The following is a 13,526-nucleotide window of genomic DNA, read 5'->3' on the forward strand; positions in this document are numbered from 1 at the left end:
TCTCTGGCCAGTTGGTGAACTCCATTCAACTTCTCGGTGAGTTCTGCCACATAGTCAGTTGCTGGCTGGTCGGCGCTGGGTGGCGTGCCAAACAGCAGATCACAGGGCAGGCGCAGCTCTCTCCCGAAGACCATGTTTGCCGGTGTCATCCCTGTTGTATCGTGGACCGAAGCTCTGTAGGCCAAGAGGAACAGTGGGACTCTGGCATCCCAGTCTCGTTGATGGTTGGACACCACCTTCCGCAGATGCTCTTCCAAGGTTTTGATGTAGCGTTCCACCATACCATCGGACTGTGGGTGGAGGGGAGTGGTCCTGGTTTTATGCACCCCCAGACGCTCGAACAATTCTCCCATCAGGTTGGATTCGAAGTTGCGCCCCTGATCGCTATGCAATTCCCGGGGCACCCCGAATCGGCAGATGAAGTTGTCAAGCAGCGCGTCGGCCACCGTCGAAGCCTCTTGGTTGGGAATCGCGTACACCTCTGGCCATTTTGTGAAGTAATCCATGGCGACTAGCAGGTAGCGGTTCCCGCGATCCGTGACCGGGAACGGTCCAGCAACGTCGATGGCGATCCTCTCAAAAGGAGCTCCCACGTTGTACTGCTGCATGGCTCCCCTGCTGCGTGTCCTTGGTCCGCGACTGGCTGCACAGGTGTCGCATCTTCGGCACCATTGTTCCGTGTCGGTTCTCTGATGCAACCAATAGAACCTCTGCCTTAACTTGTCCAGCGTCCTGTTGGCTCCCAGGTGGCCTCCAGTCACTCCAGCATGAGTCTCCTCCAGCACTTCCTTCACCTTGCTCCTGGGCAGGACAAGTTGTTCTATGCGGGTCCTTCCATCGGCCGACTCCCAAATCCTCTTCAGGATACCGTCCTTGACAGTGAAGGATTCCCACTGGGCCCAGTAGCTCTTGTAAGTGGTGCTACGGTTGGCGATATCGGCCCATACTGGTCTCTGGCCGGACTCCACATCACGCAGTAGCTGTCCAATGTTTGGGTCCTCCAGCTGCTCCCTCCTTATGGCGGCGTTATCCCATCCTGGGCTCGGCTGGGCGGCAATTGCTCGGACTGCGTGGGCGACATCCCGCTCTTCTACTTTCAGGCAGTGTTTGCAGCCATCCGGGCACGGACGTCGTGACAGGGCATCAGCGTTGGAATGTTTCTTCCCTTGTCGGTGTTCAGAGGTGAAGTTGTACTCCTGCAGACGTTGAACCCAACGGGCGGTCTGCCCCTCCAGATTCTTGAAGCCCAATAGCCAGGTGAGTGCAGAATGGTCTGTCCTCAGATGGAATTCCTGGCCATACAAATATTTGTGGAAGTGCTTCAGGGCTTCCACAATGGCAAGAAGTTCTCTACGCGTCACACAGTAGTTTCTCTCAGCCTTGGATAGTGTTCGGCTGAAGTAGGCAATCACCCTCTCTTGCCCGTCCTGTTCCTGAGAGAGTACTCCGCCGATGCCTACGTTGCTAGCGTCCGTGTCGAGCGTGAACTTCCTTCCAGGGATGGGATATCCCAGTACAGGAGCAGTGCAGAGCGCCTCTTTCAGCGACTGGAAGGATGACTCCGCCTCGTCTGTCCACTGGAATTGTCGTTTCTCCTCGGTCAGCTGGGTTAGAGGCTTAGCGATGTTGGCGTACCCAGCTACGAACCTTCTGTAATAAGTGCAGAGGCCGAGAAAGCGGCGCAGCTCCTGCTTGTCCCTCGGTCTCGGCCATCCTCTGACGGCTTGTAGCTTCTCCGGGTCCGTGGCCACTCCGTTGGTCCCTACTACGTGTCCCAAGTAGTTGACCTTCTTCTGGAATAGATGACATTTCTTCGGGTTCAACTTCAGTCTGGCTTGTCGCAGTCTCTCGAACACTTTCCTCAGGTTCATCAGCTGCTCGCTGAAAGTCTTGCCCACCACGATGACGTCATCAAGGTACAGCAAACAGGTGTCGTATGTCAGGCCTCTCATTACGGACTCCATTAGTCTCTGGAATGTAGCCGGGGCGTTGCAGAGGCCGAACGGCATAACGGTGAACTGCCATAGTCCCTGGCCTGTAGAGAATGCCGTTTTCTCCTTATCCTCCGGATGTAGCGCCACCTGCCAGTATCCTGACTTGAGATCCAACGTCGAGAACCACTCTGCTCCGGCCAGGGTGTCCAAGGTGTCGTCAATTCGTGGAAGGGGAAAGCAGTCTTTCCTGGTGACGTCATTCAGTCTTCTGTAGTCCACGCAGAAACGCAGGTCCCCATTCTTCTTCTTCACCAGCACCACAGGTGATGACCAAGGGCTGTCGGATTCCTCGATGACCCCTCTTGCTTTCATGCCCTCCAGTTGGCTGTCAATCTCCCTCTGTTTAGCTAGAGGGACGCGTCGAGGAGGTTGTCTGATTGGGCGAGCATTTCCGGTGTCAATGCGGTGATGAACTTTCTCCGTTCTCCCGTAGTCATTTTCAGACAGACTGAACACGTCCTGAAATTCTGTCAGTAGATCGTGGACTTGTCTTCTTTCTCTTTTGCTTAAATTCGCCGGCAATTCTCGAGCCAGCTCTTTCAGTGATGGGTCTAGATCTGGATGTGGTCGGTGACACTCCTTGTTTTCTGCCAGCGACGTCACAGACACCACCGGCTCGACGCTACCTAGTACAGTTCCACTAGGCACCTCCTTGTCCCGATTGGTGACATTCAGGACCCTCACCGGTACCACCTTCTGATTCGGGAGTAGGGATCTGGCCACATAAACCCCATCTATCGGAGTTGTTTGCGAATCGAGGAGCAGGTTTCTCTTAGGTTGTCCGTCCAGTCTTGCCGTCACCACCATCTCGCAGCATGCCGGGATTGTCACATGATTCTCCAGGGTGAGTCTGCCGGCCATGGGTTGGTCTTCGACGTCCCTCAGGAACACTTCATCCTGACCAAAACGCAGGATACGGCGCCTGACGTCCACCGTGGCATCGAAGATCCGCATGGCGTCGAGTCCCAGGATGACGTCTTCAGTGATGTTGGCGACGAACACCCACATCTCCAGTCTCCTCTTTCCCAATGTCAGATCCAGGAAAACCTCCTTTTGGATGGGCAGGTTCTCGCCTGAGGCAGTACGTAGCTCATACCGGCGCAGCGGCGTCCTCCCAGGTAGGCCACGCACGACTTCCGGTCTGGCGATAGTGAGCGACGCCCCGGTGTCTACCAGTACTCTGCATGGGCGGCCTCTTATCCATCCGTCAGCAATCAGCCCATCGTCGCATCTTCTGTTAACCGTCTTCAAGATCAGCCGAGGGGATGGTGATGACGGCGCCGACGTGCCCCTCGTCGCATCGGCCCCTTTTAGTTTTCCTGTTTGTGACCAGATCGGTCACAGTCCCTCCTCAGGTGTCCAGGCTCGCCGCAGGACCAGCAGGTGGGCACTCCTCGTCTTCGTCGCTCGGGTGATTTCGGTTGACGTTCCTCGACGTCGGCCGCCGCGACGCTCCTAATCCGGTGCGATGCCGAGACGTTCGCCGTCAACTTGGCTGCCTCCATCCTGAGGGCCGCCGCCAGAGCTGCATTGATGGTGCGATGCTCTGCCAGGAGTAGCTGTTGCTTTATTTCCGGGTCTCGAACTCCGCTGCCGAAGGTGTAGGCCGCCTCTCCAGCGATGAAGTCATTAGGTAGGCCCCTGAGCGCCTTATGGGCCAGTTGTTCCACCGCCATCGCGAATTCTTGCAGGGACTCGCCTGACTGTTGGACCCTCGTTTTTAGTTGGGTCCTAAATGCTGCAGCAAGTTGATGGTCACCATAACGTCCCTCCAAGGCCGCCATTATCTCAGCGGCTGTCCCATCTTCTGGAACGCTGTGAAGAATCTCCGACGCCTGTCCCTGAAGCGCGGCCAGCAGCTGAGTAGTTTTCTCTGCTGGCGTCCACCCATTGTGCTCTGCGATGGCCTCGAACTGGCGACGGAATATCGCCCAAGACGTCGTACCGTCGAACTTCGGCGTCTTGACGTTGTGATGTCTGGCTGAAGCCGATGGTTCCGCAGGGGCACTATATGGAGTCCTCAACTCTGTGGCCGCTTCTTGCATGGCACGTCGAACCTCCTCGGCAACTATCTGTTTATGTTCTCTAGCCTGGCGATCCACCAACGCGAGGATGTGCTTGTTTTCTTCAGCATGTTTTTCCATCACCTCACTCGTCTTGTCCAGCAACTCGCTCGTCTGCTCTTGACGGCGCTCGAGATCGCGGATTTTGCCGTCGAAATGGTCTACCTCCTGTCTCAATTCGGTTACTGCCTCGTTTATAGTTGTAAAATTCTTGTTTAGGTTGTCAAGGTCGGCTTTGAGTTCGTCTTTCACGATGGCGACAATTCCATCTACGTGGGCCGAAACGCTTTCAATTTGCGTAGTGACGTCATTTTTCACTCCGCTTATGTCACTTTTCATCTCTGTTTTCACATCACTTATGTCACTTTTCATCTCCGTTTTAACATCACTTATGTCGTTCTTAACCTCACTGATGTGCTTGTTCATGTTATCTTTTACTTCACTAATGTGCATGTTCATTTCTGCTTTCATTTCTGCGATGGCTTGCAGGATCTGCTGTAGGTTCTCCATTGTCGATAATATCCCACTTCTGACACCAGTGTGAGTTTTTATTAGTAACAACAATGTAATTTATTCGTCACAACAATAATTCCTTTCTACAATTCACCTTAAACGCTCTCGTCAACAATTGGATCTTCACTCAACAAAGTATTCGTTATAGCACTCCACCGACGACAATGACAGTTTACTTGGATTATTACGCACAACAATGAACTGTTAATCTTAACTAATATTTACAAAGCACTATTTACAAATCAGAACTACCAGTTCTCAGTTCACAGTTCTTCTATCTCAGTCACTCGAGTTCACGGTATCTCGAACCACAGACCTTCAGAGACAGTTCACTGTACTCGAACTCGGGTCCCTCCAACTGCGGTCCACTGCACTCGAACTCAGGTCCCTCCAACTGCGGTCCACTGCACTCGAACTCAGGCCTTCGGATGCTGACGCAGATGCGGACGCACACTCGAGTCGAACTCCGGCTGGCTTGCTTGCTCTGGCTTTCTCACTGACTGAATAACTGAAAACTCTGAAGACTCTACAACAACAACAACTCTCTAGTTCGCTGGCGCCTGCTCTTTTATAGCAAAATCATAGTTGCGAGAACCTTCTACAGGTGTGTAGAGAATTATCTCAATATCTCTACATCGACAGACGTCTGGAATAATCGGGAAGGTCGTTCCACATCCACTGCGTAGCAGCTGCGCGCGCAGACTCGTCGCGTGACGTAATACACCCTCTCTCCCTTCTCTCCACCGCGCGACGTCATTCAATGTTCCGTGGAGCCTGTGCGATCTGCTTTCATTCGGGACGCTGGTCGTGAGTTCGATTCTCACGTCGCTGTCACAATATGCACAAGAATGCCAGAATCACTGCCATGGATCGTTGAAACAGGCATACATTCGTAAAATAATATTAGACTTTTCGTATTCATTGAAATTAATAAGTATTGCTATGTCCATTGTATATTGTAACTTTTATTTCTACTTTTAACCACCACACCTGTCAACGATGTGACTTTTATTCTTATATAAATTTATATCTTCTCACCATTCGTGAGCTGCCACAAGGGACAAAGAGTACTTAACCATAGAAATTTTTACAAGTTCATGAAAAACCATTGATTTTGTTTTAACAATGAAATTCCTACAAGTACATAACTGCAAATAATTTTTTTTGAGATTAGTGAAATTCACCCTACAACAATGGGTACTCCATTCACACAGCAACACAATAGTTGTTATTGCATTCCACACGACGATAATGACAATGCACTTACATTATTGAGAACAACAATGTACTCCTAATTTCAATTAATGTTCACAAAGCACTAAGTGCAGAACAAAACTGTCAGTTCTCAGTTCACAATTCGCTTGCCTTGGCTAGTTCTTCTAGCTCACTGTTCAAGTTCACTGCACGTCGAACTCAGATCCTCTGGATGCGTCGCCCTCTCCTGGCCACTGCCACAGTTACGGACTCACTCAAGTTCACTGCACGTAGAACTCAGATCCTCCAGATATGTCGCCACTGTCCAAGACAAGACTTGAAGGCTGACCGAAAACTAACTGACTCCCGAAGACTCCTAGCGCTTTTATTTGTTACAGCATAACATCTGGAATCATCGATTCACGTGGCTTTCTGAACCCTTGAGAGGAATATGCTTCTAGATGTTTCCCCTGCTCTCTCCGCTCCGTGCCGTCCCTGTAGTTCTCTCCCCTCGCTTTGTACGGCACTACAGCGCCTACCGAAGCTTGAGTTTCCATTGCCTGCGCCTTCCTTCTCGCTAGATGCATGCGCAACTCCCTGATGTGACCAGAATCTGCCAACATAGTGCCACAATATTATTTTAAATTCTTTGAAACTTTTATATAAATTTTATCTTTCACTCCCTGAGATCTTCCACAAATAAATTCATAATTACCGTAATAATCTTAATTTAAAAAGGTCACAAATAAGGAATAACACATTACCAGTAGAAATAATCATTATCCTGCAGGTTATATTCATAATAGAACTGTTAAGTCTACAAAAGTTTTCTTGCCATGTCTTCATGGGGCATCCTAGTGATCTTCTCTCTTTTGGTCTGTAATTCAAGGTAACCTTAGGGATTCTAATGTATTGCAGTATTGATTCAGTTTCAAGTTCATGTAAGTCTTCATTTCTTCCGTGATCTTACCTAGTGTATCCAGCTGTTTTGGCACATGAACTTCATCTCACTTGCTGTAATTCTGTTTTCATCACTTTTCCATAAAGTACAGATTCCACTGTATGACTAAGGACTGGTCTTGCTAATGTCTTGTATAAGTGAATGTAGCTTATGTCTTTGGACGAGAAGAGGTTTCATCACTCAGTGTAAGATGCTCATGCATTTATTAAATTTTAAGTTTTTCTAGTTTGAAGAATTCCTACATCAACTGTATTCACTTATATGTTAATTGATTATACCCACTTTCTGATTACATAAACTATGAAAAAAATGTTACGATTTAAATAACCTATTTCGAAAATATCACGGGAATATACATTTGAAGCATCCTTGATACTGAAAAGGTGGTTTTTGGCATACTGTCTCTCTTTCCATCCATTTATAGACTTTTGTCGTATGTTATTGAGTAAATTTTATTCATATTCAGTATTTACAAGTGAATTTATCTGGGAAGCATGCACGTTAATTATACTAATTTGACGCGAAATATACTCTTAACAGTTTCATTTTTTATGGTTATAATTCTTTATGACTGCTACACTTCCCTTTGATATGAAAAGAAAATAAGGAAATTAAAATAAAAAATATTGAAGTTTTGCTTACCTAGTATTAAAACTATTGTGACAGCTGCGTCGGGATTCGAACGCGTGTCCGACAGGGCGCGCGGGAGACGAAACATTGGTCGCTGCGGTGTAGCGGACGTAAGGGGAACATCTGCATGCTAAGAGGGCAAGGGGAGGTGCACTGCGGCGCGAGGCAAAGGGGGGCGCAAAGCTGGTGGTGTTTCGCTGTGCGAGGTGAAGGGGGGGACGAAACCTCCCAAACAGAATCGTCCAGGAAGAAGCAGCGAGAACAGAAGTCTGTAGAAGTAGAAATTTCGAGCATCGTACTTTCTCGAAACTGTGGTTTAACTAATAAATACAGGATGCGAGGAGAAGAGAGTTCAGTTCAGTTTTTGGTCAGCAGTGAAGCCAGCTTCGAGACCGGAGTTCAACTTGAGTGTGTCCGCAACTGTGGGAATGTCCTGGCCAGAGCGGCGTATCTGGAGCCTTTGGTTCGAGTGCAGTGGACCGCAGTTGGGGGACCTGAGTTCGAAGTTCAGTGGACTGACTCTTGCAAGTCCTGGGTTCGATATTCTGTGAACTTGAGTGACTGAGCTAGAAGAAGTAGCCAAGGCAAACGAACTGTGAACTAAGAACTGACAGTTTTGTTTTGTAAATAGTGCTTTGTGAACATTAGTTGAGATTAGCAGTACATTGTTGTTTTCAATAATCCAAGTGAATTGTCATTGTCGTCTGTGGAGTGCAATAACGAATACTGTATTGCTGTGTGGAGTGGAAATCCCATTGTTGACGGGAGTGTTTAAATTAAATCACAGAAAGTGATTATTGTTGTGACAAATAAAGTTACATTATTGTTTTGAATTAAAAAGTTACACTATTAAAATCTAGTCTATCTACAGAATACTGCATTTTCCTGTTTCTTATTATAGCTTCTAATTTAATACTCTTGACAGTAAAACATACAAATGTATATGTACAGACAGCTGTATCCAGACAAAAAAGGTGACCTAGACAAGTTGCGGTTGCATCTTTTGGAGTCAAGCAATGAGATGGCACCACTGAAGGTGTGGCAAGTTCAAGAACTAAGTTTACAAGCTGCTGAGAGAATCATGAGTTCACCTAAAGAAGAAGCACTTAAAGTTCTTACCAACATTGCTCAAAACTTCCCATTGCAGGTTAGTTAAGTTGGATATTCGTACACATGAAATAATTATATCATGTGTACATACAACATATATATTTAAAATTTCATACCCTTATTGTATTGTATTATTCAAGGTTATTCAGTGACATACCTGAATAATTTAGTGAAGTTTTCATGAATGAATCATTTAAATATTAATTAGCAGTCAGCTTATAAACATAATTTTTACTTACGTTGTTTAGTCAGCTGTCTGAAGACAGGTTTGAACCTCATAAGTAATACCAATAAGGAATCACTCGTGAGGAAAATAAGCCAGGAGATAATGGGATAGAGTGGCCAGATCCTTTTTCCCTCCATTGCATACTTCACTGACTAGTAACATATACACTAATCAGACTTCAGATGTTAGGTACAAACATTGGTCTTCCACCGACGCATATCGTCAAGTGAGATGGACCGCCTGATAATAGATGTACTTATCAGTCAGAACCTCATCAGAGTTATTTCTACTTACAATGAATCTAATTGTCATTGGTGATTGAGTTGTTTATAGGTTTGCTGTTAGATTCAAAATTCACAGTATCAAACCTAACCAGGGGAACTGGATTTTTGAAGTTGATACAAACCTTTGAAGGGTAGTAAAGCTGAGATTTCTGTATCGTAGATTAGAGAATGTAAAAGAACTCTGTTCAAGAATGAGAAGGCACCAGACAAAATCTACTGTCCTTTCTTGTTTGTGCCAAAATTCATCTTTAATGGCCATCCTCTTAATTTCATTATGTTGAGTCTGAAGTGGAACTTGCAGATAAATTTAGTGTTGAGCTTCTTTCCTCGTGGTTTGCTTATTTTTCCTGCTGTAATTCTTTTAAACCTCTTCACCACTTCGACATGCCACGCTGTGCATGATGTGTATCTGTGGAAACTATATCGTGTTGTAGAGTGAGTGTATGTGTAAGTGTTCGTGTAGTGTAGGGAATGGGCGAGGATGACGAGGAAGGGAGAAAAGGGAGAAGGGGAAACTGTTTTGGTTAGATGTTTTAAGCTGAGGGAGATTAACAGAAAAATGATCCAGCTATTATTTATGGTGATATTTTTATGATCGAAGCAAAGTCTATCATTAGAAAGTTTAAAAAGAATGAACATCTGAATTGGTCACCGTATGCTGCTTCTCCATGGTACAGCGAGAATATGTTTCCTATAGACCAGCGTTTCTCAAACTATGGTCCGCGGACCACCTGTGGTCCTCGAGGTCTGCCCTTTGGTCCTTCAAAAAAGACAGAAGAAAAAATAAAATTCAAACGAATTGTGTATTACACTATACCTGAAAATCTCAGAGTTTGGAAATGATACATGGTAATCGCCTTTCACGTTTTCTCCCAGTACTGACATATTATGAAATTTATTACTCTGTCCATCGATTTCCCACTCTGCTCTCAGCAACAAAAGGGGGATTTAAAGCATTATGAACGTGGCGTTTTCCTGCACATCTGGTGCTGCGCCTGCAACCCAGCAGGGAATTCATAACAGAGGACCAAAGTACGGAACCTTTTCATGTATTTATGAATTTCTTAATAGTTTTGCCGACACCCAGTCTGCACATTGAAATGGTTACATACTGTGTGTCGTACACCAATAATACAATTATGAGGTCACAATTTGAAACTTATTTTCAAAGTAAATATGACGAATTTTCATGGGTTCGTGATCACTTTCATTGCGATATTGAAACTAACAAACTTTCATTGAGTGAAAGAGAACAGTTAATTGAATGACACTGGACTTAAAATGAAATTCGAAGCGGAAGGTATGGTTAATTACTGGACCTCATCACAAGTGAAATGAGAATATAGTGAACTGTACAATGGTGCTTTAGAGATTAAAATTCAGTTTGCTTCTACGTATCTGTGTGAGAAAGGGTTTTCATCACTGACTCTAATAAAAACAAAGTACCGAAATCAACTTGATGTATGTGACGATCTCCGACTTAAGCTTACCAGCATACGTCCAAGTATAGAACAACTGTGCAAGAATCGGCGGTCTCATCCATCTCATAATGCGAGTACCAACATTTATTTTTTTTTTTAGTTAATTAGTTGAAGATTATCCAAACTCTAATATCTTGAATTATTTAAAAAACGAAAATTAATTTTCTTCTATTAATATTAACTTAATTAGTTAATTACTAATATAAAATTAATTTGATTTAATTAATTAATTCTATTTTAAAATAAGTATGTTGATATTAAAGTATGGTACAAAAATGATAAATTTGCTTTCGAAGGGAACAAGAGTAAGCTGGTCCATGGAACTGTTCTGACTTAAAAAAGTGGTCCCCACTTCAGAAAAGTTTGAGAAACGCTGTTATAGACCTACCTTGAATTACTGAATTAGTTTCTCCATACTGCAAGTTTGCCCCTACTGTGTGAATTTCTCTTATTAAAATATTTAAAAACGTAATGATCTCGTAGGATAGTATATTATTGTTCAGTTGTGTGTATATGATTGTAAATGATATGTTGTACTAACCAGGCCAGGTCTCTTGTGCGCACTGTGGTGAAAGATGAGCTGAAACAAGAAATAAAGAGGAACCAGGAGATGTTTTCATCGTCATTAAATCTACAACCAACAGACACAGCCCTCTTCGTGAATGGCATGTTTTTTGACTTGGATGTAGTGGATGTCATCTCCCTGTTGGAAGTTGTTCGCCAAGAACTTAGAGTCATGGAGGGACTTCACAAAATAGGTGTGTATATGAAGGCTTGTTTAATTTCTTGCATGGGTTCTGATGAAATACATTTCGAGAATACGACAGCTAACAAGCAGCCATGCATCTTAAGGTATATGTACACCTTTACATACAAAAAATTTTGTTTTGCATAATTTTGCTCTGTAAAATTTTTATACAATTGACAATGGTACCAGAAAGAGGATGAAGTGAACAGATCCCTTGAAATTATGTCTAAATTGTTTATAAAAATTATTTTGTTTATAATTTTGACATACAACTTGAAACATGATAGCTCATGCAGTTTTCAAGATAGAGCCACAGTTTTTTCACAGTTTTATAGCTACAACTATTCTTTAGTGCCTGACATAGAGCTATTTTTTATTTTCATTTACATTAATTAAATATTACCGTATATGTAACTTACACTAACATTTTATGTTGCGTATATCATGTAAAAAATCCATAGATAATTATTAACTACATTAATGTTATTTTACTCATTGTCAGGCTCTAGAGGACATTTCAAACTTCAAAATGACACCAATATCTTCTTGGTATCACCATATTTGACTCAGATATCATGTTTAAAAAATTAAATATTCTAAAATCACTATTTGCAGGAAATGAACCACAAACTTTCAGAGCCTAGAAGACTGCATCATCATATGTCACCCCTTAAGCAGCTTCATGTTGGTCCTGTTTCAGCTTCTTTCTGCCTCTCAAATATCTCCTCCTTGTTTTAACTTCAGGTGTTTGAATGTTGTTTGGCATTTTTGTCCTTATTTTCCATTGATGTAACAAATCCTGTGATGGTGCTTGTCCCAGGTTTATGCTCATCCTCCTCAGAATTTTATTTTGTCCTTTTGGACTCTTATTAAAATGACGTACATCATCACTCACACACAAATTTACAGTTTTATGACTAACAGTAAAAGATTATAAATTATTTCATTATGTAAAAACGTGTTTTCAATCTAATGATCATGCCCTGATATCTATGCATTTATTTTGGGACTAGAAATAAGTTTATTTTACAAGCAATGCTGGACGAGGGGATTGACTGCTACAAGGATCACTCCAAAAGTAATCCACAATATTTATTTAAAAATTACATTTTTATCCTACAGCTTTGCTATTTTCACGGAATGTAGATACATCCTTCAGGAACAATACATCACTTTTCCACATAATCCCCACACCTTTCAACTGCCTTACGCCACCTTGGAATGAGGGCCTGTATACCTGCACGATAAAAGTCTGAACCAACACGTCTGAGCTACTCTCTGGCACCACTGACGGGAACGACGTAAATTAAATTTGAATACAAGGGGGAAGGATGTATCTATGAGCTCCATAAATTGCAAAGGTTTAGAATAAAAAGTAAATTTTAAAAAATGTTGTGCATTACTTTTGGAGTGATCTTTGTAGAAGTGACTGTGGCTGATGACGCAGAATTTTGTAAAATGGGACTTATCTGAAAAACCATAAGGCATAAATCGAAAATTCTTATATCAAATTAAAGGGGAGAAAATTCTCTATTAAAATAGTTATATTTTGAAAATTCTAATCTTTCATCATTTTTTGCGCTTTGTGGGTGTACATATACCTTAAGCTGGGTAACAAGTGGATTATTTGATAATCATTGCCACTTGGTGTTTCAGGCATCTCAGACTCTCACATGAGTTCGCTGCTAGCCCTTGACTTCTCTTCTGGCTCTGGTTCCTCATCAAGTCCAGAATATGCCATAGACATTCGTGACTCAGCAGTGATGTGGGTAAATGATATCGAACATGACAAACAGTACCGACGATGGTCAGACTCTCTGATGGAGCTGCTGAGACCAACATTCCCTGGTATGCTTCGTAGTGTCAGACGAAACCTCTACAACTTGGTGAGATTACATCTGTTTAACCTTGCAATGTAGTAGAAACACATTCGATAGTTACTGAAGGGAAGGTATTGAAATTGTAACTTTTCATTGTTGATGAATTATAGAAAACTTGACGTTTAGAAGGTAGACTCTGCCTTCATCTTAGGATGAAGAGGGAAGATAAGAAAAAATCCTACTTGTCGAACTGTTATAAATGGCTACTTATTGACTGGGCATTGGAGTTTCAATTTTTTTAATGTGGTGGTAAAAGTGGATTTAGTTTTATAAAAGTTGTGTTTTCTACAATTTAAGTACACTCCCGAACAATGCTGTATAGAACATTTTCCATTTTCTACAGTAGAGACATAAAACAATATTGTCATGAAAATAAACCATAATTTAATCTGTATATGAAGGAAACAGGCACATTACAACATCACAATACATATGAATGCTT

General features: G+C 43.4%; 1 protein-coding gene across 3 annotated transcripts in view; it reads left to right on the plus strand.

The window, feature by feature from the left end:
• The window catches only part of Uggt (UDP-glucose-glycoprotein glucosyltransferase), a 90,520-nt gene that overhangs the window by 16,613 nt on the left and 60,381 nt on the right, over positions 1–13,526 (plus strand). For all 3 annotated transcript variants that reach the window (XM_069812734.1, XM_069812732.1, XM_069812733.1), the window contains exons 6-8: positions 8,307–8,502; positions 11,001–11,214; positions 12,861–13,090. In XM_069812734.1, the coding sequence (XP_069668835.1) occupies positions 8,307–8,502; positions 11,001–11,214; positions 12,861–13,090 (640 nt within the window). The remainder of the gene's footprint in view (positions 1–8,306; positions 8,503–11,000; positions 11,215–12,860; positions 13,091–13,526) is intronic.

Source organism: Periplaneta americana, chromosome 16, assembly GCF_040183065.1.
Source record: "Periplaneta americana isolate PAMFEO1 chromosome 16, P.americana_PAMFEO1_priV1, whole genome shotgun sequence".
Lineage (NCBI taxonomy): Eukaryota > Metazoa > Arthropoda > Insecta > Blattodea > Blattidae > Periplaneta > Periplaneta americana.